Source organism: Malaclemys terrapin, chromosome 11, assembly GCF_027887155.1.
Source record: "Malaclemys terrapin pileata isolate rMalTer1 chromosome 11, rMalTer1.hap1, whole genome shotgun sequence".
Taxonomy (NCBI): domain Eukaryota; kingdom Metazoa; phylum Chordata; order Testudines; family Emydidae; genus Malaclemys; species Malaclemys terrapin.
Genome location: NC_071515.1, coordinates 71,288,860 through 71,316,784, shown reverse-complemented (window position 1 = coordinate 71,316,784; position 27,925 = coordinate 71,288,860). Strand labels below are relative to the sequence as shown.

At 43.0% G+C, this 27,925-nt stretch overlaps 1 protein-coding gene across 3 annotated transcripts in view; it reads left to right on the top strand.

Moving 5' to 3' along the window:
- GLI2 (GLI family zinc finger 2) overlaps positions 1 to 27,925 on the top strand; it is a 247,879-nt gene that overhangs the window by 187,107 nt on the left and 32,847 nt on the right. For 2 of the 3 annotated variants that reach the window (XM_054044740.1, XM_054044741.1), the window contains exons 4-7: positions 5,857 to 6,059; positions 8,483 to 8,674; positions 23,271 to 23,472; positions 25,776 to 25,989. In XM_054044740.1, coding sequence (XP_053900715.1) covers positions 5,857 to 6,059; positions 8,483 to 8,674; positions 23,271 to 23,472; positions 25,776 to 25,989 — 811 coding nt within the window. Of the gene's footprint in view, positions 1 to 5,856; positions 6,060 to 8,482; positions 8,675 to 23,270; positions 23,473 to 24,648; positions 24,713 to 25,775; positions 25,990 to 27,925 lie in introns of those variants that run through there. The other variant, XM_054044742.1, reaches the window with a different exon arrangement.

Below are 27,925 nucleotides of genomic sequence, written 5' to 3'. Positions count from 1 at the left end.
AGACGGGGGAGGGGATAACAAATAACCTCTGCTTCCCAGGGGCATTGGGAGGGCAAATTGATGAACGCTTATGTGCCTCTTGGACGATGTAAATCACTACATAACAACTGACTGCTAATGATATACGTTGGGATTTTGAAAGGAGCCTCAGGGAAACACTCCCATTTCCAAAGCCTATTTGCAAAGTGCAGCCCCAGCTGTGACGGAAATATACATAGGGTGAAATCTTGGCCCTGTTGCGGTGAGTGGCAGTTTTGCAGATGACTTCAGTGGATCCTGGATTCTCCCTCAGTATGCATGGTCAGGTGTTTTCTTCATGCCGTCCTAGGGTCCAACAGCGAGAACAGTAAATAATTTTACAAATGTGTTCTAATGTCATAAGTCTGTGGGAAAGAGCATTAAGGAAATGTTTGAAGAACCCACAGCTTCTGCCGACAACCAGCCCTTTTCTCCCTGTTAGGTGATCCAGCCTGGGGGGTTGCATTTGTGGATGTGATGTGTGGGGTGGATGCTGCATGTATTTTTGTTAGAGATGGTCCAGAGCTTTCCTGAACGTGGAATGAGGTATGAGGAGGAGAGCCAAACAGTTGGGATCATATTGTTTAGAGGTGGAAAGCGGAGAGCTGTTTGTTTCAATCCATGCCCATGCCAAAGCTGGATATAGTCCCTGGAGACAGGACATGGCCTGACCTTGTCGGTCAAATATGTAGGTCAAATTTTGGCATAGATGGTCACAATCGCCAGTGTCCCTTCAACCTTTAGAACACAGATGGGGAGGCAGCCAGGCTGCAGATGTGGAAAGGTCTAGTAACAGGTGGAAGCACTTTCAGGGATGGGGATACTGCAGCAGGGGAAAAGCTCCGAAGGTGACCAGGTTTGGTCTTGTAGTTAAGGAACCGTGCTGGGAACCAGGTGACCTGGATCCTGTTCAGACCTCTGCCCCAGACTCCCTCTCTGACCGTGGGCAAGTTATTTAATCTCCCCATGCCTAAGTTCACCAGATGTAAAAGGGAGCTAATAATACTTTTCCCCGCACCCTTTGTCAATCTTGTCTATTTAGATGTAAGCTCTCTGAGGCTGGGACTATCTCTTTATTATGTCTTTGTACAGCACCTAGCACAGTGTGGCACTCTTCTAAACTGAGGCCTTCAGGAGCTGACTAGAATTCAGATAATTAACGATAATAGAGGGGGAGCAAATGGCTACTGGTGAAATGGGAAAGCAAGTTGTGAGGAGAAGACAGTGACCTGAGGAATGGAGGACCTTATCCCTAGTACTCTTAAGGATTAATATTAGTTGGTAGCTGATGATAGCCATACTACTTTGAGACTTGTCAGGGTAAGCGATCAGTATTCCTGAGCTGCTTATTATAATTATTTGTGTTTCAGTAATACTTAGAGGTCCTAACAGAGATTGCAACCTGACTGTGCTAGGCACACTACACACATACATAGTAAGATAAAGTCCCAGCCCCAAAGAACTTACAGTCTCAATAGATGAGACAGATAAAGAGCGGGAGTATTACTATTCTACTTTTAGGCTACGTCTACACTATACACTGCTTCTGGTGGCATGCAGGGTATGTGTAGCTAAATGCTGCAGTGAAAAGCAAGCTGTGTCCACACTACATTGTGTAGCTACAAGACTGCCGGAGCCTTTCCCTGCTGATGGAGTCTTTACCTGCAGCAGGGAAGGGCTGTAGCAGTGGGGAGCTGGCAGAGCCTTTCCCTATTGTCTCCCCTCTGCCGGAGTCCTTACCTGTAGAGGGGAAAGCCTCTCGCAGCAAGGGGTTGACTGAGCCTTTTCCCACTGCAGAGCCTTTCTCCACTGCTGGGGTCTTTTCTTGTGGCGGGGAAAGGCTCCAGCAGCTAGGAGGCAATCGGTCACAACACAGCTAAAAACAGAAGTGTAGAGGGAACAGCACGGCTTGAGCAAAGAGAGCTGAGTACATACCCACGTCCTTTAAGCATGTCTATACTCTACTCACCTAAATGCCTCACTGTCTGCACTGCTAATTAAACCCACGCTAGCGGGGCTATTCGAGGACACACGCTACATGCCGCTGAAAGAATCATGCAGTGTAGACCATAGCCTTACACATGAGGCACAGAGAAGCTAAGTAACGTGCCCGAGGTCACAGAGGAAGTCTGTAGAAGAACTGAAAATTGAACCCAGTTCAATGGGACCTCTGAGTCTGAGTCCATTTCTTTAACCACCAGGCTAACCTTGTGCTCTATTGCCTGGTGCATTTCCATTTGCATGCATTTTGATTGACATCTTGGTCATTTTTCTCCAACTTTACCTTTTTGGCCCGGCTGGAGTTTTCCTCTTCTGAGGGACTCAAAATCTTCTGCACATGGAGAAAATGAATCGCGAGCCCTGCATATTATTAAATGCATTTTCAGTGTCGGCCTCACAGTTTGATCACAGTACCCTCAGAAGGCTCATAAACCCAGTAATACATAGTTTCAAGTCTGCATCAAAGAAGTTCACAACCCCGTTGGGAGAAGCGCGGAGTATTGATGAAAGAGGGAACTTATTGTATATGTAAGAAAACTCTTTTCATGGCTTATATATTAAGCCAGGCTCCATGGGTTGGGGTAGATTGGGGCTGCTTTTAATTTACATTCCCCCTTGCTTATATTAAGTCTTCATCAGAAGAAAAATTAGTCAGATGTTTTCTTAATGACATCACTTTTTTTTAAACCCGTTTCATTTTTTCCAGATGAGGCGGTGGAGATTGTTAGAAATGATGTGAAACTAAATCTGGAACAGAGACTTTGATTCACTTCTCTTCCCCACCCCTCTTTCGCCCCCCCGAAATAAATTGGTAGATTTCATACACAGTTGACTTATTAGCAGCAACCTCCACTGCTACACAAATCTTAGCTCAAGCTTGGCTGAGCCTTGCCGGCGCGCTGCTATTGTAGATGATGTCATGGCTGAAATACAGAGGATGTTAACCAGCCACAGTACACAGTGCTATGTACACAGGCCACGCAGTTTGGAACAAGGCAGTTTTGGAAAGTGACTAAGTCACCTACATAATTTTGGTAACAAAATGACCTAGTAACAGGTTATGAGGTTGAAATCACTATGTGATCATAAGTTTGTCTTTCAGTACTATAAAATATAATGGGCTTGATTTTGCTTTCAATTATTGCGCTGTGAATCAAGAGTGATTCCAAGAGAGAGAGAGTGTGCGTGCGTGTGTGTGTGTGCGTGTGTGTGCGTGCGTGTGTGTGTGTGTTTTGGATACTGATATACCCTTGTAATGACAGTTTTTTGCTGCCTTGTATTTTACACTGCTGAGAGGCAGATGTTATCACTACAGGAGAGTATTTAGAACAATATATATATCTATTTTAAAAGACATTTTAATTTATTGCACATCAGCAAAAAGTGTTCAAACACTTGCAAGTTTTACTAATTTATCAGAAAAACAATGACAAACACCCTCATAAATTGCTGAAAAAGGCTGTAAAGCTTGTGTTACTATTCTGTGTGGCTTTGTGGATATCCAAGCATTATAAATAAATAAAAAGGCACCTGAACTGTTGACAGTATAGGGTGAAATCTGTATCTTGAGGTTCAGTTGGCATGTTCTAAGCCACTCAGAGAGCTTACACACATGCAGAGAGACCGATGCGCACGCACACACAATCGTGGGAATACTTAAATATTCTTATGTAGCTTCCTGCATAAAACGTGCTACCACTGCCAGTGCTTAAACCAATGCCACTGAGTTCAGCCTTTGTTCTAGCCACTCTCTCATCTCCTGTCATTCACCCTCATAGATTCTTTATGCTGATAATTCTGCATTACTCCACTACTCCTTTGTACCCTTTACCCGCCAGTAGCTTCCCTCATGCTGCCAAGTCTCTGATCCCATACCTCATAAAATCATGCTTCAGAATCATCCTCAAAACCCATCATCGGACATGCTCCACCACCCCCCCTTTCCACAGCAACCTTCATTAGATCTAAATCTAATTTAAAAGGGATCTAACATGATATAGACCCCTCTCTTTCCTCTTTGTCTAGTGTTACTTCGCTCTGTTTCCTGTATGTAGCTAAGACTGTAAACTACTCAGGACAGGGACTACATTTGTTTTCTCTGCATCCAGTGCTACTCATACCTGTGGCACCATAAATAACACATGCCACCAGTTCCCTCTCCTGGTGCTATAGGCTTTTTTTGGCAGAACTCCCTTTGCAGGTTTATGAAGGGGCTGAACATTAGGGCTGAGTCAAGACTCGCATAATACAGATCCTGTGTTTCTCCCCAAGCGATAGGAAGGATGAAGGCTGTATGGTATATTGCGCATGCATTATTGTTACTGGGTTATTTAATAAGGATTGGAAGATATGATGGAATAAACACCTGAGACCTCACTACACTACATCTTTCACCTTTGCTACTGCTGGTGGAGCTGCTCCAGGGTTAAAATACAGGTCTGATTTTTTTTTTTCTTAGTGTAGACATGTCCAGATACCTAAACCTGCAGCATTTAGTGAGTCCTTCCTCAGGTCAAATGCTCACTTTAATGGAGACTTTGCCTAAGCAGAGACAGAGGGATTTAGCACTAAGGAGGCTAGAACCAGAACACACATGATGAAATCTGACCTTAACATTTGCCCTCGAAAACTTAAAACAAACCTTCCAGTATGGTTTGAAAAAGTTTTGATTGACTTCTGCAAGTGAGGTTATTTAGTCAGAGGGCGGCTAAGGGACTTGCCCCAGGTCACTCAATTCAGTGGCAGGGTGTGGGATAGAATGCAGGAATGCTGGCTTTCCCTTCCTTGCTTTAATCACTTGGCTATCCTCCCTCCCAAACTTCCTTCACTTCTAGACATTGCAAAGGCAGCAGCTGCTAACCCCTGGGAGGTGCAGGTTCCTATCTGAGGCAGTCTCCTAGTAAAATGGGCAGCTCAAAGAACTGTAAAAGAGCAAATAGGGATTTGAGGCCTGCTCACAACAGACCAAGAAATACAGCTCATCCTGTGGCTCACCTTCATGACGATAAATGTGGCGAGTGTCTGTAGCTTTTACATCCCTTTCTTGTCTAGCTCCTCTGCCTGAAACTTAGATTCACTACTTCTATTGGCTTTAGCAGTTTGTTCCAAGCTTTGAGCACAGAAATTCTGCCTGACTTGCTGGCAAGCATATACCTCTCCTGAGCTCCAGCTGACAAAGTCTCTTGTCTCTTTCTCTCTAGTTTTGACAAGTCCATGGTCTCACTCTGAGCAGGTTTAGAAGAGAACAAAGGTTCCTTTCCCCTCCCCCTTCCTGCAGGGAAGTGGCGACGGACACTTTATCTTTTCTCTCTAAAGTTCATAGCGGAACTTGTAAAGAATAATTCTACCACCTTGCACTTGCATAGCACCTGTTCTCCAAAGATCTCAGTGCATGTATCCATGCGAGGTCAGTACTGTAGCAAACCGGTGGCCAACTAGGGCATCATATATGTCACTGTGCTGCATACCGTGGACACAGTGAATTTCACAATAATTTATCTCTGAGCCTTTTGCTCCAAGACCAGTTGAGACAGAGGAGATTCTTCAACCACTATTAGCAGCATCAGACATAGACATAGAATAGAGCAATTCTGATGCTCTCCAACAGATGGCAGTGGTACATATATGCACAGTTTATATCTATTTTATAGAAGGGCAAACTAAGGTGCAAACAAATTGAAATGACTTGCCTAGGTTCACACAGTGAGTCAGAGCTGGGAATAGAACCCAGGAGTCCTGTTCTCCAACCACGTGCTCTGGCTTAAAGAAAAAATGCACAAAGAGGTGCTAATGAAATTGAAGACCAATTCACGGTATGTTTTTCTGTTTCCTTCACAGGCCTCCTACCCTCAGTGGCAGCCCCGTTATCTCCGACATCTCCCTTATTCGCCTTTCTCCTCACCCAGCAGGACCTGGTGAATCGCCTTTCAACCCCCCTCATCCGTACATGAACCCCCATATGGAACATTACCTCCGCACCGTGCACAGCAGTCCCACTCTCTCCATGATCTCTGCTGCCAGAGGCCTCAGCCCTGCTGATGGTAAGCGCATTGCTGTCCTGACACTGAGTGTGAGGGTTTAAAACTGTAACTGCAGTACAGGTTATCAAGTGGCTGACATGAAATGAGTTGTGCAGTTCTTAGATCGACTGTTGTTGAAATAGGCCTTCTCCCAGCCGTTGGCATGGGCTGGCACCCAGGTTGGCAGTCTCCACAGAGAGGGCAGAAAATGAATGCGCATGGCAACTCTTAGGCCTAGACGTGGTCTCTGGGGGTCAAGGTTGAAGCATGTAGCCAACGGTGCTGGAGGAGTTTGCTCTACTGCTACTTGTGCTGTAGCTATTTGGAGCTCTGGCACTTTTCACCAGCACTACATTCACTATACCCCAAGGATCTACAGCTGCAAAGGATCTACAGCTGCTCTCTGAAGTGGGGAGCTGTTGTTTTTTCCCTCGTCTGTAACTACACATTTGTTTTGCATCATTGCATTGACAAACCAGAGCGTGAGAAGAGCTGTTACTGTTGGATTCTCTTATAAATATTTTGCTTAAAATTATGTACCCTTTTACTCCAGTCTCTGCTCTTTTGAGCTTCGCTGGCAGTGGGTCCCCACAGGGACCCCGGCAGTCCTGTGACAGGGCCGCAGCTGTGCAAAGTGTTTGTTGTGTCTTTGCTTTTTACACAACACTAAGAATATGAGGAAACATCTTGGACACAGTTGGATTCCAAATAACCACATTTACTAACTATATACAAACACACAAGGCCTCACTACGGATATACGCTGCTGCTCAGTTGGGTTCTTGCGGCGTCTGCGATAGAAGACAGCAGGGAGGGCTCACTAGGGGACTAAAAAACTACTTAAAGGGCTACTACCCAGTTCCTATATACTACAGTGTTTCTGCATGATGCTAGCCTTTCTCATGTGATGGGTGCCCTAGTGTAGTGGGGAGAGGCCACCTGACCCCTCCTTCCTCATTATTTCTGCCTCCCCCCGACCCCCAATGAGTAATCCCCGCAGAATAGTCCTTGCCCAAGTAAAGGGGATGTGAAAACCTGTGCATGGTGCATAGAGTCTAGATGCAGGCTGTATTCAGTACAGTTCCTACCTTCCCCATCTCAGTGAGCTGAGGCATCACACAGGCTTACGGAGTGACTGATAATGTTAAACGCTGTATATTTGAGGTAGGAGAGGGGAGGAAATGAAAAAGGGGAGGCGCTTCAGTAAAGAATTTCAGAAAACACTGAAATACAGGTGTACCCTTTTGAAAGCATAGATAGATATGGAGCCCAATATGTAACGCTGGAGCTGCAGCAATGTATGGCAGTAGAGAATTTGGCCACTATATCTATATATCATTCAGTACAGTGTCTCATTTGAGTTGCAGAGGAGTACATCAGGAGTATCTCCATAAGAAATCAATATAAAAAGTGTGAAGTCAAAATTGGACCTTGTACGTATCTACATAGAGAGGAAGGATGGGCCAGTGTTTAGGGTGCAAGGCTGGGACTCAGGACTTCTGGGTTCAGTTTCCTGCCCCAATGCAGACTTTCTGTGACCTTGGGGAAGTCACTTAGTCTTTCAGTGCTTGAGTTCCCTGTATGTAAAATGAGAAGAATAGCACTTTCCTACCTCACAGCAGTGTGGTGAGGATATATCTGTCAAAAGACTGGGAAGTGTTTAAATGCTGCAGTAACTGAGGGCCACGTAAATAGCTTGGATAGATACAGGCACATGCATACCTTAAAATGTGGCTCTTCTGTTCCTGTTAATTAGATTTTGCTCACCCGAGCAAGTGTTAAGATTCCAAACCTCCGCTCTCAGCATACAGCAGAGAGGTTTTATTGCTCATGTATTTTTTTTTTCCACTGCCTTGCAAAGTGAGTTTCATTATTTGGCATTTTAAAAGAGGCATTGTGTTGGGGGTTTTTTAGGCCATGGTAAATAAGTTAATGGAGAGCTGGTGGGGAGGCAGGTTTGAAAAATTACAGCGGGAAGAAAGTGAGTGTAATTGGCTTTGGCAGCCAAAATGGCTTTACACTGCCAGACACTAAACCTAGCTCTCCGCATTAGATCTCGGCTTTAATTTCCTTGCGCTGTGGTTGTTAACTGGACTCTACTTGTCTTTTTTTTTGCTAATAGGCACCAAAGTTGATGCTGACAGCGTTTTTGCTGTGGGCTGGTCAGGCCTTCCAGACCCCTCCCTGCAGTGAATTTTGTTTTCATGTGGAAGGATTATTAGAAGGGGGAATGAGAGATTGTTTATAAATTTGCGGAAATGGAAGAATGCGGAGGCCCCTTTTGTCCACAGAAACACGCCCAAACGCACGTCACTAAAGCACCAAACTGAGTCGTAACAAGAGGGCTTGGGGGTTCTGAGGCAGACTGTAATGTCAGCTCTGGAGTTTTACTTACTGTGAGAACATTTTCCCCATGTTTGTCTCCTCACTCTCTGCCTCTACAGTGGCTCATGAGCATCTAAAAGAGAGAGGCCTCTTTGGTTTGCCGCCTCCCCCTCCAGGAGCCAACCCTGCCGACTACTATCACCAGATGACGCTCATGGCCAGCCATCCGAATCCTTATGGGGACCTCCTGATGCAGAGTGGGGGAGCAGCTAGCACGGCGCATCTCCATGATTACCTCAGCCCTGTAGATGGTGAGTAGGGAATGTGCCTACCCCTCGCTTGGGGGCAGCTCACAGAGGGTTCCTCTGGGGGAAGTTTACTCGAGCCTAGAGAATTGTTCTCCATGTGGATGAAAGCAGATGTTATTGTGTGTGGTTTCTCGGTGTTGTTAAAGAACATCAAAGCTGCACTATAATTACTGATTTAAAAAGCTGAGTTTAAAAAGTTTATCCCTATATAAAAAACAATCATGACCATTTGGAGAGGCACCTTGGCTGCTAAATACATGGGAGTCAACATGGTATACAGTGCACTTGGCCTGGGCTCTCTCCCTGCTCTGCCAGTGACCTGCAGTGTGATGTCAGACAAGCCACTTCACCTCTTTGTGCCTCTGTTTCCTTTCCCACCTTGTCTGTCTTTTTTGATTAGACTGTAAACTTTTGGGGGCACAGGCTGCCTTTCATCATGTGTTACACAGCGCCGAGTGCAAGGGGACTTTAATCTTGGTTGGAGCCTTTAGGGCCTATGGTAATGTAAAGTCCCAGACAAAAACTATGTTAAAATGGAATTAAGGTTGAAAGTACATGGTAAAAATCATTACAGGGGTGTTGTAACTGTCCCCAAATCAGACGTTCTAAACCCAGAAAATTCAGAGTTAAGGTTACACTGAAAAGAAATAAAATCATGTTAAGGTATGAAAATGTAGCGTGAGCACCCACGGCTCTGCCCGATAGCGAATCCGTCCATGTTATAACCTCACAATTATGGTTCATGCTGTCGTTTCAGATTAGATTACACTGATTTTTAAAGATGTAAGATTTTTTCCCCTCATGGTGTCTCACTCCATGAAAGACAATGGGGGGCTGCATAGGCAGCACTGAGGGTATGATGTGGCCTGTGGAATGTTTGTTAGAGGTGCTGATGCACAAGGAAAGAACCCAGCATGACTCTCTGATCCCATGCTTCTGATTGGCTCATGGATTAGTTCGGGCATTGAAACTGAGGGTCTGTCTCGATCCATTACTGCTTTAGAGATTCTACTTTTCACCTTTCAGACTTAAAGACTTTGAGGTGTCATTGCTTTATAACTGACTTCTTTTTGCACTGAGGCTGCAGTGATAAAAGCTAATCTAAATTTCTAAATAAAAACAATTTGTAACTAAAAACTTTGCAGCTGTTTTCTGCCATCAACAATTAGATTCACCAAGGACCAGGATTCTAAGGGTATGTCTACATTGCAATCATCAGGTGTGACATAACCCAAGCTAGCTTTAATCTGGCTATCTTGGGGACCAATAGCAGTGAAGCTACAGCATCACAGGCATCAGATGGGCCAGCCACCCAAGTATTTACCCATAGTTCTGGGTGGGCTTGTACAGCCTATGCTGAAGCCCATGATGTCACGGCTTCGCTTTCCAATAGCCAAGCCTAATGTACTTACTCAAGTAGATTAAAGCTAGCTCAGGTAGGAGTATGCGAGCTGAAATCACAACCCGTGATTACAGTGTAGCTATACTATATGTAAAATCCTGATCTTTTCTCTCCAGTACTGTTCTGCCCTTCCCCACAATCACAGCCCTCAGGCGCAAAACTTAGACAGGGTGTTTTGTTAAAAAGAAAAACAGGTGGTCAGTAATAATTTCCTCATGGTCTTGCCTGTTAAGGGTTAACCTCTGTGGGTGCAAGGGGGCACCTCTGAGGCCTGGTCTATACTGGGGTTGGGGGGCGGATTGACCTAAGATACGCAAACTTCAGCTATGAGAATAGCGTAGCTGAATTCGACGTATCTTAGGTCGACTTACCTCGCATCCTCATGGCACGGGGTCGACTGCCGCCGCTCCCCCGTCAACTCCGCTTCCACCTCTCGCTGCAGTGGAGTACAGGAGTCGATGGCAGAGCGATTGGGGATCGATGTATCATGTCTAAACTAGACATGATACATCGATCCCCGATAGATCGATCACTACCTGCCGATCTGGCGGGTAGTGTAGTCGTACCCTCAGTTTTCCTCTGCAGATCTTCTTAGGCTTCAAGGTCTGCATTTATTCCCTGGCCCTCCCGGCCTCGTCATAAGTGCATTTCTTGAATTGTGTTTTGTTTCAGTGACTTGCAGCAGCTCACTGAAGTGCCAGATAAATAGCTGGCTAGATAAACAAATATGGCTTTGTAATACTAACACGTACTACTGACACTCAATGCACCATGGTCCTCGTCCTGTAAGATACTTAGTGTCCGTCTTTTATCTGAAAGTCATCTGGGATTTTCTGTTCTTCAGAAGGGTTTCTTCCTACCTGGCTTTTCCGAAGTAGCTCTGGAATAAATCATTTAACAAGGTCCCTAATTAGATGCAGCCACGTGTATGTCAGTATCACACAGGAGAGTTGAGTTTTGCCAAGCTCTAAAGACTGTGATCAGCATTATTTTGATCCTTTAAAAAAGCTTTCTTGATCACTGGATGGAAAGCCCATCTGTAAACTTTTGGATTCCATTAATGGAAACAAAGCTATTAAGCAATAGTGGAAATAAATGAAGACTTGAAGTGAAATTCCACAAGGCCATTTTAAAGAAGAGCATGTCAAAAGCAGCAAGCCCCCCAAAAATCTGTGCTCCACATGTGGAGTTTTATCCATTAGTCTGGGATTTATTCTCTGATCATGTTCAGACAGTCTGATTTATCTTTCCTCCCTCCTTCCCCAGCAAAGCCACTAGCAGTGAGATTGGGTCTGGTTGTAAACTACAGCCCTCATTCAACAAAGGACTTCAGAACTTGCCTGAAGTCAATGGGACTTAAAAACATGCTTAAAATTAAGCCTTTGCTAAACAGGGATGGACTTAACCACATGCTTAATGCTTTACTAAATTGGGACCTACGCCCTATAAAAAGCGTTTGGCAATGGCTATATTACATAGTTCGCGTTCTGCTGGCTGTAGCCTGTCTGATAACAGAGGCTTGGTTTCAGAGTTACACGCGATGAGGGAACTGCTAGTCACTAAAACCTGGAGTGAAGTGGCTTGTTCTGAAACCATGATTTGAGAAGCTGAACCCACCACTCTGTTTTTTGTTTAACAGATTATTCCAATCATTTATTTTAAATAAGTGACCATATAAGTACCTAGGCGGATAGTTTAGTAATAAAACAGGATGTTCTTCTGATGCGTGAATATCAATAACACACATTAAATGCAGACATGTCATTGGAATAAAATGTTACATTCACAGAGCGCCCTTCCTTCCAAAAGATCCCCAGATTGCCTTAAAAACTTTACAAGAATCACTTCACCCTCCCCTGAAGTGCAGCCAACTCTAGGGTGGAACATAACAGCTGTTAAACACCACATGGCACAATAGGCTACAATAACACAAAGCTGCTGTGTTAAATGGGGGGAGGAGGGAGAGTTTGGAAATGTACATTTGAAGCAGAAAACCTCTCCTGCCCTGGATACAGCAGCACACAGAGCAGATACTCTGCTGGTGAGAGGAAATCTGAACATTTGCAGGCTCATTTGGAAGTGAGACAGCTGCCCGTGGTAGTTCTTTCATGCACTCTTGTCTGGGGCTTTAGTTAAAACTTGGGGGTGATTTCTAGATAACTAAGGGCTTGTCTACACTGGCATTTTTCGTCACCCCAATGTCGCTGTACTGAGGTGCAGCAAGAGTGTAGTCATCCTGCACTCGTGTGAACCTGCACTTTCACTGGTGCAGCTTTCCCCAGTTTCAAACCTTTGGTCACCCAGAAGGCCAGTGGCAGAGCTGGGAATAGAACCCAGGTCTGCTGAATAAAGATTGTAATAGTCATGGCTGGATGCAGAGCTTTTCTTTAATGTCATTGCTTTTAATTGCACCCTACATAAAAATGCGATTTGACTGTCAGACCCTAAGTAAAGCTGACAACCCTTTTCTCCTGCCCAGAAAAAAATGTGCAAAACAGAGCGAGCCCAACGGCATCCCATATGTGCTTTATCTGGAATCCTCCTGAATTGTGGTTTCTAATGAATCCAATTTATATATTGAGGTTAGACCTTCTAAACAGTTACCTTGTGCACTGGAAATAGAAGAATGTGGCTTTTCAACAAGGATCGTAGGGAAGCATTAGAATTCCTTGAACTGTTAAGCCATATAGGGCCCCAGGGAATGAAAAAGTAAGGATAGCACCTGGTACCTGAACAAATGTCCAGCATCTGCTGCAGTCAAAGGAAGATGTGTGATGCTGTAACAGAAGGAAAGAAGGGAATAAGGAACCGGTTATCCTGAGACTGTTTTTGGCTGGCTGCTGCTTATTGATAAGGGAATTGTCTTATGTCAAGCACAAACACCTTTTTATGATGCTGTTACTGCCTCTGGATTTCATTTGATAACCTGGGGGGATACTTCTGTGCCCTGTGAATAGAATTTTCTTTCCCTTTTTTCATTTTTATTTTATTTTATTTTTTGCAATCAGCTCATTAGAGTGCTGGCTTCAATAAGACTATATTGTTTTTGGATGAAGAAACACAGAAGAAGCACCAATTGCGTCTGTGATTTGGAAGGGAGGGAGTGTACAATGTCTGTATATCATGTACATTATGTGGCTGCCTCTGGATAAATTGATTCCTCAAGTTCTTTGTCCACCACTTAGATTGCAGCACAAAGTTATCTTTAAAGATGCAGTCTGAAGTTCTGGTACATGCAGTCAATCACAGTGCTTGGAGGAGTTCATTTCTAGGGTCAGTTCAGGAAGACAGTTAGATATTCCCAGGCACATTAATACATAAAGGACTTCACAACTGATCACCATGTGTCTACGTTAAGCTGGGATGTGTTGTTCCCATTTCCAATGCTGCAAAGAGAACTTAAATCCTTCTTTATGAAAATTCCTTCCTGTCCTGTCCGTATAATATCCCCAAACAGTGTGTGTATGTTTGTGTGTATGTGTGTGCGTGTGTGTGAGAGAGAGAAATTGTCAGAGTTATGAGATTGAACCTTAAACTGAGACTGAACCTAAAACTTGTCTCTGACATTTCTTTCTTGGGACAGTCTACATTTGGGAAGAAATTCCAGATTTGTGGATAAAGGAGGAAACTGACGTATGTGATAAATTGCAGCACCATGTAATAAACTGCCAAAGAAATATTTCCTTCTTTACTCACGAATCTTGAATTTCCTTCCAGAGTTAGATTGGCCCAATGCCTAGGATGGGACAGTATTTAATCCTATACCAGTGAGAACTTTAAGATCCAGTCTTAGAACGCTGCTAATCTACAAATGGGATATGTATACCTTTTGGAAAGGGGAGAGTCACTGCTTTCAAGTGGGATACAAAGCACTTGGTTTTAGCCCTTGAAGATTCTGAGACATCTGATTTTCATGTCATTTTAAAGGCAGTTTGTATGTACCAAAAAGCTATTTCAGGTAATTTTTAAAGGCTTAAATATGTGAGTTATATTTATTCTCTAATCTCTAGAGTTGGGCTCATAATAACTGGGCCTTCTGGCTATATGTGTAAGGGGGATATGAAAAGTAGACCCAACGAGTTCTTGTTAAAACACTCTAAAACATTCTTAAAATAGATTTGTGTACAACATGTGGGGGCTGTCTACCAAAGAAAATAGAAAAGAGCATAAACTCTGGAAAGTCATATGTAGATGTATAGTTAGGCATGCCAAATAAGAATTTGAAGAATAGCTAGCAAAAGACACAAAAAGTAACAGCAAAAATATCTTAAGTACATCAGAAGCAGGAAACCTGCCACACTATCAGTGGGGTCACTGGATGATTGAGGTGCTAATGGAGCACTCAAGGAAGACAAAGCCATTGCCAAGAATTTTTGCATTTGGTCTTCCCTGCAGAGGATGTGAGTGAGATTCTCACACCTGAGCTATTCTTTCTATGTGACAAATCTGAGGAACTGCCTCAGATTGAGGTGTCAGTAGAAGAAGTTTTGGAACAAACTGAAAAGTTAAACATTAATATGTTACCAGGACCAGGTGGAATTCACCTGAGTTCTGAAGGAACTCAAATAGGAAATTGCAGAACTATTAACTGTGGTATGTAAACTATCACTTACATCAGCCTCTGTACCAGAAGACTGGAGGATAGCTAATGTGATGCCGATTTTTTAAAAAGTTTCCAGAGGCCATTCTGGCAATTACAGGCCAGTAAGCCTAACTTCAGTACCAGAAAACTTGGTTGAAACTATAGTACTCATTGATGAACATGATATGTTGGGGAAGAGTCAACATGGCTTTCGTAAAGTGAAATCATGCCTCACCAATCTATTAGAATTCTTTGAGGTATCAAGAAACGTGAACAAGGATGATCCAGTGGATATAGTGTACTTGGACTTTCAAAAAGCCTTTGACAAAGTCCCTCACCAAAGGCACTTAAGCAAAGTAAGTAATGCTGAGAGAAGAAGGAAGGTCCTCCCATGGATCAGTAACTAGTTAAAAGATAGGAAACAAAGGGTAGGAATAAACAGTCTTCACAGTGAAGAGAGATAAATAATGGCATCCCCAAGGGTCTATACTGGGACCAAGGCTATTCAACATATTCATAAATGATCTGGAAAAAGGAGTAAACAGGGAGGTAGCAAAGTTTGCAGGTGATACAAAATTATGATAGTTAAGTCCAAGGTAAACTGAGAAGCGTTACAAAGGGATCTTGCAAAACTGGGTAACTGGGCAAGAAAATGGTAGATGAAATTCAATGTTGATAAATGCAAAATAATGCATGTATTATGGAAAACATAATCCCAACTATACATACAAAATAATGGGGTCTAAATTAGCTGTTACCACTGAAGAAAGAGATCTTGGAGTCATGTTGTACACATCCACTCAATGTGCAGTGGCAGTCAAAAAAGTTAACAGAATTTTAGGAACTATTAGAAAAGGGATAAATAATAAGAAAGAAAATACCATAATGCTAGTATATAAAACCATGGTACCTTGAACATTGCATGCAGTTCTGGTTGCCCCATCTCAAAAAAGATATATTAGAATTGGGGAAAAAGTACAGAGAAGGACAACAAAAATTATTAGGGATATTGAACAACTTCCCTATGAGGAGACATTAAAAAGACTGGTACTGTTCAGTTTAGAAAAGAGAAAACGGAAGATATGATAGAGGTCTATACAATCATTAATGATGTGGAGAAAGTGAATAAGGAAATGTTATTTACACCTTCACTTAACACAAGAACCAGGTGTCACCCTGTTAAATTAAGAGGCAGCAGGTTACAACAAGGAAAAAGAAGTACTTCACACAACGCACAGTGAACCCGTGGAACTCATTGCAAGGGGATGTTGTGAAGGCCAAAAGTATAACTGGGTTCAAAAAAGAACTAGATTAGTTCATGGAGGAAAGGTCCATTGATGGCTATTAGCCAACATGGTCACAGACAAATCCACACTCTGGGTGTCCCTAAACCTCTCACTGTCTGATGCTGGAACTGGACGACAGGGGATGGATCATTTGATAATTGCCTGTTCTGTTCATTGCCTCTGAAGCATCTGGCACTGGCCACTGTTAGAAGACAAGATACTAAGCTAAATGGACCATTGGTCTGACCCAGTGTGGCCATTCTTATGTTCTTAGGGAGTGAAGTAAAGTTTGTATTGATCTTATGTGGGATGCCCTCCACAATTCCCACATCAAGGGTCCATAGTTAAGGGTGCAACTTCTAGTTTAAACCCCACGCCCATTCCATTCTAAACCCGCATTTTGAATCTTCTGAATTTGGGGGTGAAGGATGGGGGGAATTCTTTTGGCTTAACATTTTCTGTTCTTCACTATCAGAAATATATATATATTCCAGGTTGAAGCATTCTAGAGTTCCAAGGTAGATGTAATAAAGTCTTTCTAACTTTAACAAAAACTGAATTCATCATTCTCGCGCACTTCGGGCCTGATCTTGAGAGGTGTTGAGCACCTTTAATTCTAAGCACTAATCAGGATCAGGCCATGAGCATTTTTTGTTTGTTTGTTTTAAAAAATTAGTGCATTGTGAGTTTTGAGGAGGGAAATTAAATGAAAAATAAAGGCCAAAATTTTCCAACCTGTGTGCCTAACGATAGGCTGCTAAATCCATATTTAGTCCCTGATCCAAAATCCATCAAGGTCAGTGGAAAGACTCCCGTTGACTTTAATGGGCTTTAGCTAGAGCTGAAATAGAAGTGGTAGAAGACGCTCTAGTTCCGCTGCCCCGACACAGGAGGGACAGGGGCAGGGCCGGCTCCAGGGTTTTGGCCACCCCAAGCAGCCCAAAAAAAAAAGCCGCGATCGTGATCTGCGGCTGCAATTCAGCGGGAGGTCCTTTGCTCCCAGCGGGAGTGAGGGACCGTCCGCCGAATTGCCGCCGAATACCTGGACGTGCCGCCCCTCTCCGGAGCGGCCGCCCCAAGCACCTGCTTGCCAGGCTGGTGCCTGGAGCCAGCCCTGGACAGTGGGTTTTCTTAAAGGAACAAGACCACCCCTGCTAGGAATACTATGTACTAAGTTGAGTGAGAGTGTTACCTACTGACTAGAGCAGGCAACTGGGTGTCACATCTCTTGGGATAATCTTGCTTTGCCAATGGCTGGCAGTCTGGTCTTCGGAATGTCACTTTTTAGTACAGCTGAGTGGGAAATGTTTTTCCCCCTCCCCGTGAGAATTTTTGAGAGTTTGACACAGGGTATCATGAGGCTTAATTAGTATCTGAAAAGTTCCTAGAAATTTGCCTTAGAAAGGTGTCCTGAGGACATGTTGGACCTTTAGCCCAGGGAAGTCGAGGCTTGTGCTTTACATCTAGAAGTCCTAAGTTCAACTTCCACAGACAAACCTGACCACGGTGTCTCTTCATTGTTATTTGTCTTGCTGTTTATCATCTAATAATAGTGTGTGGCACCGTAAGGGATTAAGTCAGGCCAATAGTATTATTCTATTCTATACTATATAAGTTTTTATACCATGCTCATCCCTGTAGTACCTGAGTGATTTCCCGTAGTGCAATGTGAATACATATCTGTCATGTGTTTTTGGTTTTCGAATCCTCTCCCCAGAAGGAGAAGCATGTGGAGTGAAGTGGCTTGTTTCGGTAGCGTGTGTGTGTTGTTTTGTTGTTGTTTTTGTAGTTAAACAGGCCTGTTGATATGTGTTTCTATAAGCAAAGGCAAGGTCAAAGAAATGTGCCTTGCCCTTGGAGTGGAAAGTGGTGCAGGTTAGAGTTATTAACAATGTCCATGATGCTAATAATTACCTGCTTTGGATAATTATCATAGATATAGTTTTCTCCTCCGGGTGCTACTGCTTATTTTCTATGTAGTAAAACAAACTTTATATTCCCTAGCCACCTTCCTTCTTGGGTAATTTGTGTTGCTATCCGCACTGGAAGAGGAATCATTCGTGTGTAACATGATTTGAGGTCAAAGCTAAGTGTGAAAACCCCTAATATCAGAGAGACCCTAGTGTACAACATACACCCAGCCTCATAGATCCTCTATCAGACCACTTTACACATCCCACAGTGCCTGGAAGATCTAAATTAGAGCAGACACTAATAAAATGCATATTACTTGATTTGTGCTGGAAAAGTCCCAGCCCAGCTTGCAGAAACTGACAGCTTCCAGCAGAGTTTTACACGGGGAAAAAAAAAAAGAATTTACCTGAGTGCAATGGAGGGTGCACTGAATGGTTGCACCAATAAAACCAGAGCTTCTGTTGGACATCAGGACTTCTTCCCTCTACAGATTAATGGGGACCGATGGCTGAACCAGCTCTGTGGACATAAATCACTGGAAGGAGCAGCGAGAAATGAGTACAAGGCTTTTCTTTCTATTTAGTAATTTATCAAGGGAAGTGGCACATTAATAAACAGATCTCCCTTGAGGTGTGGGAGTAACAGAGATAAATATGACTGTCAAATGTGGCCTGCTTCCTTCTGTTACAGGAATAGAAGACTGTGGGAATGCAAATGCCGAAAACAATATCTATATCTGGATAGATATAATTTGTAGTAGAGTAGCACCTAGAGGCCCCAACTCAGAGTAGAGCCCGATTGTGCTAGGTGCTGTACAAACATATAATAACAGACAATCCTTACCCCAAAATACTTACAGTCTAAACAAACAAGGCAAATGATGTGAGAGGAAACAGAGGCATTGAATGACTTGCTGGAGGTCACACAGCAGCTCAGTGGCAGAGCTGGGAGTAGGAGTCTCAGACCAATGCCCCAGCCATTTGACTATGCTGCCTCCAGTTTCTACATGGGAGTAACTAACTTTGGATCAAAACAACCCCAAACTTTAGGAATGTTCTGGTCTGGATCCAGATCTGAACCTTGAGGCTGGGGTCTATCTCCAAACCCAGAAAGTTAACATAAGCTATTTTTAAAAAATTTCTGTGTTAGAGATAGGTCCCAGCCTCATGGTTCTGATCTAAATCCAGATTGGAACATTCCTAAAGTTTGGGGTTGTTTGGATGCAGGATGTCTGTTCAGGCCCGAGTTTTAAGGGCCATCTGCAATGTTTGAGCTCCATATCCAAATTTGACAATTTTTGCTTCTGACTTTTTGGTTCTAGCCAATCTCTGCTTGTGTAGTTCATTTTTTACCTTCTCATCAGATCAGGAATAGCAGCACCATAGTAGACTTTACTGTTCAAACGGGTTAACACAGATCCTGAAGTGTTTTTATTGCTATTAGCAGACTCGCCTTTTTCAGGAAATGTTTGCATCCATAATGCATTTGCATCCTGAAATCTGCCTGTCCATCCCAGGCTTGCCACTTAGATGGAACTAAGTCTGGCAAGAATAAGCCTCAGTGTGGCCAACCCCAACCGTTCAAAAATCAGGAGTCAGGCTCTCCCAAAGTCTTATCACTCATGAGATTTTTTTGAAATAACATTTTGGGTTCTTTATATTTGACTTCTGGCTTTTGAGACTTTAGGTTGCATTGGGTCACATTAAGCTTTTCTTTACAACCATGCAGGCTAGACACTTACTTTTGTACAAATGAAAAGGAAAGCCATGATTCTCACCTAATCACATATATCCAGGAGCAGACATTCTAAGACAAACTCCAAAGATTGTGAAACTTTCAGTAATATCACAGAGGCTGGCAACACTGGGTTGTTGAGTCTTTTGGTTGCATTAACGTTAGCCACAATAAAGTGGCAGTTCCACCTTGTGATTGGGGAGATGCCGTGAAATGGAACTGCAGAAAGGAGTTGTCAGAATCAATCCAAATGCTTCTTACACAGCTGAGAGCTAGTAATAAGGGTGGTCTAATGGATTGAACTCTGGCTTGAGATTTAAGAGACCTGGGTTCTATTCCTACCTCTACTGTAGACTGCCTGTGTGACCCTGGGAAAGTCACTTAATCTATCTGTGCTTCAGTTCCCTCTTTGTAAAATGAGGATTGTCATAGAGCTTCTTTCTCACAGAGGGTTGTTGTGAACCTAAAATTCATTTATCCTGAGGTGTGATGTATATGAGTGCACCAATACAAAACAGTTAGGGGCACTAAGTGAAGTGAAATCCTACTACACCTCTCAAGGAAGGGTTAATGAATGACCAGCTGTTAAGATCTAACACACATCAAGGAAGCTGCAAGACACATTGGCTACATTGCTGCTCTGTCCCTCACTTTTTGTTACATCCCATCTCACCACCCCTCACCTATGTGTTGCCTGCAAGGCTGGGATCTTGTCCTCGTATTTGTCTGTAAAGTGCCTAACATACATTTGGCACTACATAAATAGTAATTGGTCCCCACTGATGCCCTAGCCCCAAGGAGAGGCCGGTATGGAAAAACAAGAGACCTTACCATCTGCCTGTCTATCTTAGATACTACAGCTATGATAATGGGGGCCATATAAGTTCCTGAGTGCCTCATGGTCTTTAATGTATTTATCCTCATAAGCCCCCTGCAAGGTAGGGGCTCAGCAGAGACAGCTGCTGGAAAAGAAAGAATTGGTAGCGCTGCACTCTCACCTACTGAGGAAAGGGGCTTGAAATGCAGGTGCTGAATGCTGACTGGGTTTGTCACATGGACCTATTAGCAGGCTAACAGGAGCCTAGCAGGTAGTCATTTTGGATTACACGGCAGTGGCATCTTCTACATATAAAAGCCTAGAAAAATAGGTGACCTACCACAGTATCTATGCTGCGCCCACCACTTTCAACGTGACCAACAGTTCCAGATGTAGATAGGCCTCAGTCAAACATTTGGATCTGATCCTCTAATATTTTGCAAAGCTCAGCCCCAAATTCTGCCCTGACTACAACTTGTGCGACCCCATTGATTTACGATGTAAGTCAGGGGAGAATTTGCCCTTCGAAGTCATATGTTCCAGTCACTAATGCACCTAAGTGCTGGGCGAGTCCAAATTAATCCAGTATAAGCTCTCCACTTATTTCAGACTCCCACAACCAAAACCAGGTAAGGTGGAAATGACTTCATGCCTGACTGACTGACAGTTGTTAATAGGGTCCAGGTCCTGGCAGTCCCCTCTGAGGGTAAGAGCCTGCACTTTGTGCTTGGGCTGTCAAATAGATTCTCTTAAAACTCTTAATTTACTTTCTAGGCTCCTGGAGTCTCACCTCTTTCATTAACTGGATGCTCAACATTGTGCTAGTGCTCATTTCATTTCCTTCCCTCCCCTAGACAAATGCACATACACAATTTCTAAGATTCAACTTCTGCTCTGATGTGGTGCTATTCCAGTCCACTTCTCTTACTGCTAAGTCATTGAAAATCACCGTGTTCAGAGTAATCTTCAGGGGCTTTTTCCTTTCTAATTTTAAGTTAATTTAGTGCTGGTGCAAGGTGTTGATTGACAGTCCCAGAGACTGAAGCTCTTTTTTTGTCCTCCAAGGACTGAAAGCAAGGCCAGCAGCTTCCCTACATTCACCCCTAAGCTTGGAGAGGATCTAGGGATCAGTGCAGTCTCCATCCCCATGCTGTACTTCTATCACTCTTGGTTCTTACACCTTGCCCATCTCCCAGGTATCTACAAGTGTATTCACATGAACACAAGAAGCTCTCTACATCTCTCCCCCTTTTCTCATTCAGTAGAGCCCCTCTTCTGAGAATGCCAACAAGGGTGCCAACCGTTGCCCAGTTTGATGGGGTTTTTTGGTAAGAAAGATGCCCCTCTGCTAAGAATCAGGCCTCCAGCCCATTTAACATATGGCCCCAAACCATCATCAGATGGGAACATTTTTTAACTGATGCTCACCTCATCTAGATCTGAACTAGTGATCAGAGCTGGTCAGAAATTTCTAAATGTTGTTGAAAATGGAGGGGTGAAATCCATGATTGTCCCCTCCCCCCATATTCCAGCCAGCTCTACTAGGGATGAGATGCACAAGGCATCATGTCCCATTATCATCCCTATGAGCCAAGCAGTCCCTTCTAATGTAAAATTTGGGGTGTATAATTTTGGAGGTGCCAATAATAAGTAGTTCCATAGTTATCACTTCGTGCAGCAGGGACCTTAAAGCAGGCATTGAAAACCATTCAGTTTGGAAAGAAGAATGCCATGTTTCTTCTGCAACCGTACAGCATCTATCTGTGAGTAAAGAATGAAGGAATAAATACATCTGTTAATTATTTTTAGGTACAAGTAATTAAAAATGGGCCCGCTGGAATCTCGTGTTTATCCAGGCTCCTCTAGTGAATAAACAGCTTGTCACTCACCCTGCAGACTCTTCATTTAGTGAAAACTCTAGCAATCGGCATTTCATCTGAATGAATACAAGTATTACTGTTATTGATATGTTAGTTCTTTGTACTGTGTATTGTATAGCACCTCCGAACCCTGTTATGGACCAGGTCCCCACTGGGCTAGGGGCTGTACAAACACACAGCAAGAAAACTGTCCCTGCCGCAAATTAGACAGCAGATCCTGCAGTCACTGCTAATGCAACAAGGGCCTCACCCAAAATCCATGCAAGTCAATGGAAAAACTCCCATTGATTTAAATGGACTTTGAGTCAGACCCCAGAAGCCCCTTACACGGAGCATGTGCATGATTGGGCCCTATTTTTTTAAGAAAGTGGTAGCCTGACACTTCTCTCCCTTGCACTGGTGAAGCCACTGAAGTTATGTCAGTGCACAAGTGGTGCAAGTGAGAAAGTGATAATCCATGCTCAGGGCTTATTGGCCCTGATTCAGCAAGCTACCCCATCAACCTCAATGGAATTATTCACATGCTTAAAGTTAATCACATGCTTATGTTCCTTGCTGAAAGTGGGCCTCAAGAAGAGCCTGTGTGGTGGAATCAGACGTCTTGAGAGCTAGAAAATCAGGCAAAACCAAAGGCTGCCTCTGAGTTCAGCTGCCTCAATCAAGAATCCCCATTATAATTATTGCACCTGAGTCCTGCTTCTTCTCTTCCACAAGAATCACTGTCATGGCAACAAAAAGAATTTTTCTGTAGTGTCTGTGAATCACAGAGTGAGTGAGTGTGTGTATGTGTGTGTGTGCGCGCGCACGCACACGCAACTCTTCCATGTGTTCCCATGTCAAATCCCACTCCCAGCGTTAAAATAAATGTTACATGGCAAAGTACTGTGCTGTTAACTGCTTTCATTTATTCTCCCTATAAAAACTGAACCGAGTAGTGCCTGACTTTTGTCTAACTAGGCACACTTTTTTTTTTCTTTCCTACAGTGTCAAGATTTTCAAGCCCAAGGGTTACTCCGAGATTAAGCAGAAAGCGAGCCCTCTCCATATCCCCGCTGTCTGATGCCAGCATTGATCTTCAGACAATGATCAGGACCTCCCCGAACTCCCTGGTGGCTTATATTAATAACTCCAGAAGTAGTTCCGCTGCTAGTGGCTCCTACGGCCATTTATCTGCAGGGGCAATAAGGTAAGGCAGTTCGAGCAGCTCCATTTAGACTTTTGTTTCTTTGATCTTGTGCCTATATAATTATTCCATTGTCTGAACTAAAGCTGTAGAAAAAGAACTTTTTAAGCTTTGGCCCTTTAGGATTGTATGGAATCTTGTTCCAAAAATGTACATTGGGTCTGCGTTGTATATTAAAATGAAACCTTTCTTTGATTTCATGCATGTGGAAGGGTAATCTACATTTAGCCTGTTTCTTCTGCAATGGTGGATATGATGGTACTGTAGAGTGTATATATTTTTACTGGGAGGGAATATTGGTTGCCAGATTTTTATTGATAATATTGTCAGACCTCTTTGAAAGCAGAAGAAAGGCTAAATTCATCTATTAAAATGTTTGCTGTGAATGGTTTGACTGGCCTTATTAGGAAATCTCACATCTTAGAAGACTACCTCAAAGTATCACCAAATGTATTGGCCAAGATTTTAAAAAATTAATTCCTGTGTGGATTTAGGAGCCTAACTTTAAACACTGATTTTTAAAAATCTAGGCTCTTGAGTAAAATTCTGTTCCATCCTTAATTAGAAAACACTTCCCTTAAAGGAACAAATGTTGTCAGCTCCTCGAGTGGTTGCTTAAGGCAGGTTTCACACTATAGTATTATTATTTTTACCACTGAGAAGTTAGGTATGGTTTTTTTCCTATTAATAATGTCATTCTAGACACCTAGAAAGAAATGTAAGAGTTCATAGAAGCGATGCATTCCTAAAAAATGATTGATCTTATTGTTAGTAAAAAGTTAGACATTAATTGAAAAGTTGCTTTGTCAGGTAACATTTTTGAAGTACTAGCTTTAGAAAACCTCAAGATTTTAACTATTCATCATACTTATCATCCCACTGTTCCCATGAGTTCTCCCCATCTATTGTATCCACTTCCAGTCTCTTGTCTTATACTTAAACTGTAAACTGTTTGAGCCTGTGTACGTTGCTTAGAACAATGGGGTCCTGATCCTTGACTAGTGGCCTCTAGGCATTACCACAATAATAATAATAAATTTAGAACCATTTAATATGTATTTTACAAGGCATATGTTAAATCTTAAGAATTTTAAGTGTGTGTCATACATAGAAAACAGTTTAACGGCTAATAAATTGTGTACAGATTGACTTTTTTTATTTTTAACCACTTAAAATTTCATCAGTGGCAGCAGTGACGCAAATTAATGCATCTCACCACAGAGGGATGGTCATATGTTATAAAGTGAGTTTTCTGATGGTTCCATTATATAGAACAGTTGCTCTACAGTAACCTGTCATCAGCTCTTATTATGTCATTAACCATTAACATTTATTTTGTCACAAGGGCTTTTTAACAGGGTAGTGACTTTGGCCTTTGCTTTTTGGTCATGCTGTCATTAACTGGTTTAGAATAGAAGCAGCCTTAATTGCCTAGTCAAGTTTATTATTTAAAATAAAAACATGAACATACTGCTAATTAAGGCCCAATCCTGCAAGCACTTGTGCCTGTGGGTAATTTTGCTTGTGAGCAAAGTTACAAGTATATAAATGTTCATTGGATCAGCCCCTAAAATGCCAGATTGACAGCAGCGGAATTAGAAGAACACTACCAGTAAAGTTGGCAGTTCTGATGGTAATTTTTATGGCATGTCTACTACATCCTGGTCTGAAACCACACTGGTAACCAAATAACCATTAGATGGGAATGATTTCTGGCTATGAGTGATCTAAACTGGGGTTGAACTAGTGACCTGCAGAAGAAGGGTTACATATTTTAATAGTCCCATGAGCCATCGTCCAGCTCAGTTGAATGCAGGGTACATTTCATATTTTTTAACTATGTGAAATTGATTGTTAAATGTTCCCTCTTCAATTTGTGCCTGAGAGCCAGGTGACTTCGCTTCTGTATTAAGAGTAGCATAGCCACAAGCTTGGGAAGTTGCAAAAGAGGTCTACCTGGAAAAACCTTGCATTGTTGCAAAGCAAGATGTGTGGGGTTTTCCCCCATTGTAATCCACTCTTTTCAAACAACTTACAAAAAGAAATCTCTAGCAGTATTGTTTGTGAATAGAAGGGGTCCATAAATATACCAAAGTATAGATGAGACCAATACTATCTGTGTAAAAAATATTCCATGGTGTATATCATGGAAGATTAAAGAAAATCTAGTTTCCCTATTTTATCCTCTTTCCCATAATCAGCGGGAAGTTCTACCCTTACTCCAATCACTAGCCAAGGATTTAATTCATTTTTTAAAATAACTTCTCCTGGTAATTTTTCCTCCTCTATTTGTATATTTATTGCAGTCCAGCATTCAGCTTCCCCCATCCCATCAACCCAGTGACTTACCAGCAGATCCTGAGTCAACAGAGAGGCTTGAGCTCAGCATTTGGACATACGCCACCTTTGATCCAGCCATCCCCCACGTTCCCTCCACGACAACACATGGCAGTTATCTCTGTCAACCCAGCTCCCGCTCAGATCAGTAATAACAGCAGCTGCATCTCTGACTCTAACCAGGTAGGAGCCAGCTCAGGTAATGTGATGTGTTTAATACAGCCAAGCAGTGAAATTTAGCTGCTTTTGAAAAAGCGTATCCATTAGAGCTGATCAAATAAGGCCTAATTTTCAGAGGTTCTGCGCATCTGCAGCTCTCATTGACTTTAGTTAGAGTTGTGGGTGGTCAGCACATCTGAAAATCTGAGTAAAAATTAAATGCATTCAGAATTTTTCTTGGTTTAAGTTATCAGGCCATTCTGCTCATGTATCCAGTGTTCATCAGTGCAAGCGGTAGGTGTCCCATCCAGGGTATCAAGCAGTCTCATCATTCTATAAATGTGGTCTAGGGGGGAGCAAAGACTCATGGATGGGTTACAACAAGTAGATCACTTAGGGGGAAACTTGGCCCCATTGATGGCAAAACTCCCATTGATTTCACTAGGGCCAGGCTTTCACCCATAATGTGCATGGTGACTCTGTTATTCATGTGATTGGTCATGTTATGTTTCAGGGGTCTCAAACATGTGGCCCGCAGAGTTATTTCCTGCGACCCGCCATAGGTGCTGACTCCACTGGCAGCCAAGCTCCCCAAACCTTCCCTCCCTCCCTCCCCCCCCCGAGCATGCCGCGTCCCCGCTCCTCCGCCTACAGACCAGCGCGTCCCACCGCCAAACAGCTGTTTGACGGCGCTTAGGACTTTCCAGGAGGGAGCAGAAGGAGCAGGGACACAGCGCGCTCACGGGAGGAGGCGGAGAAGAGGCAGGGCCGGGGTAGGGATTTGGGGAAGGGGTTGGAATAGGGGCAGGGAAGGGGCGGAGTTGGGGCGGGGGCTTTGGGGAAGGGGTTGGAATGGGGGTGAGGAAGGGGTGGGAATAGGTGGGGTGGGGTGGGGCCTCATGGAAGGGGTGGAGTGGGGGCGGGGGTGCGGGGGGCTTTAACTGAAATAATTCTAAAAGTAAATGCGTGTTTTGTTGTTTGAGTGAGATGCATTACTGAGTGTTTATATTTTATTAAAACCCCTCTTTGCATTACAGTTTTTAAAAAGTTAACACATTGGCTTTTAATAGCATACTATATTACTCTTCATTTTTTTCCCATTTTTGACTATATTTTTGTATCGTTGTATGAAAAGGTTTCAGTGATGCAGCCCTTGGGCCAATGCACTAGTCCTCATGTGGCCCTCGTGGTGATATGAGTTTGAGATCCCTGTTATATTTTCTACTCCCTGACTGGATGATGAAACTTTTCAACAGGAGAGTGACAAATAGCAAACAGCAAACATCAGATGTAACTACAAAGCATTTTTGTGACTGTGAAGCAGCCATATGCATATTTGCAAATAACGTATTATGACCCTCTAGGGCCTTTATTCAGCAAAGCACTTTGCTGTATGTATAAGTCTATTCCTATTAGCGAAACACTTAAGTTCTTAGGTTCCATTAAAGTTAAAGGGACATAAGCACATGCTTAAGCGCTTTGCTATATTGGAGTCTAACAGCAGTAAATCAAATTGAAGTCGTTTTTTCACCAATCTGCTTTTCCTTTATTTTACCTGCTCCTCTGCTAATGTTGTAAATCATGCAGATGTTTTTAAAACCACCATATTCTTTCCCTCACTGTGTTTGCTAAGACACAGAAAGCAAAGCATCTTAGGACCGGTGGTCACATCAGATCCCAGTTTCCCTTTTGTGCTAAAGAAGGGGCTGGTTTTCATTTTAGAAATCCAGCCTAGAGGAATTTTTACCACCCCCACCCCCCCCACACACTTTTCAAATGACATTGGGAAGACATTTGTGAAATGGGCTCTTGGTCTGAGTGTAAATTGTATTGATTTTATTGTCCATTTTATAAACTTGTGGGCCCAATTTTCATAATCAGCCATACACATTGTATGCACAGGCACCAAACATATGTATACTTTGAGTACACACACCAGCTGAATATTAGTGAGTACACA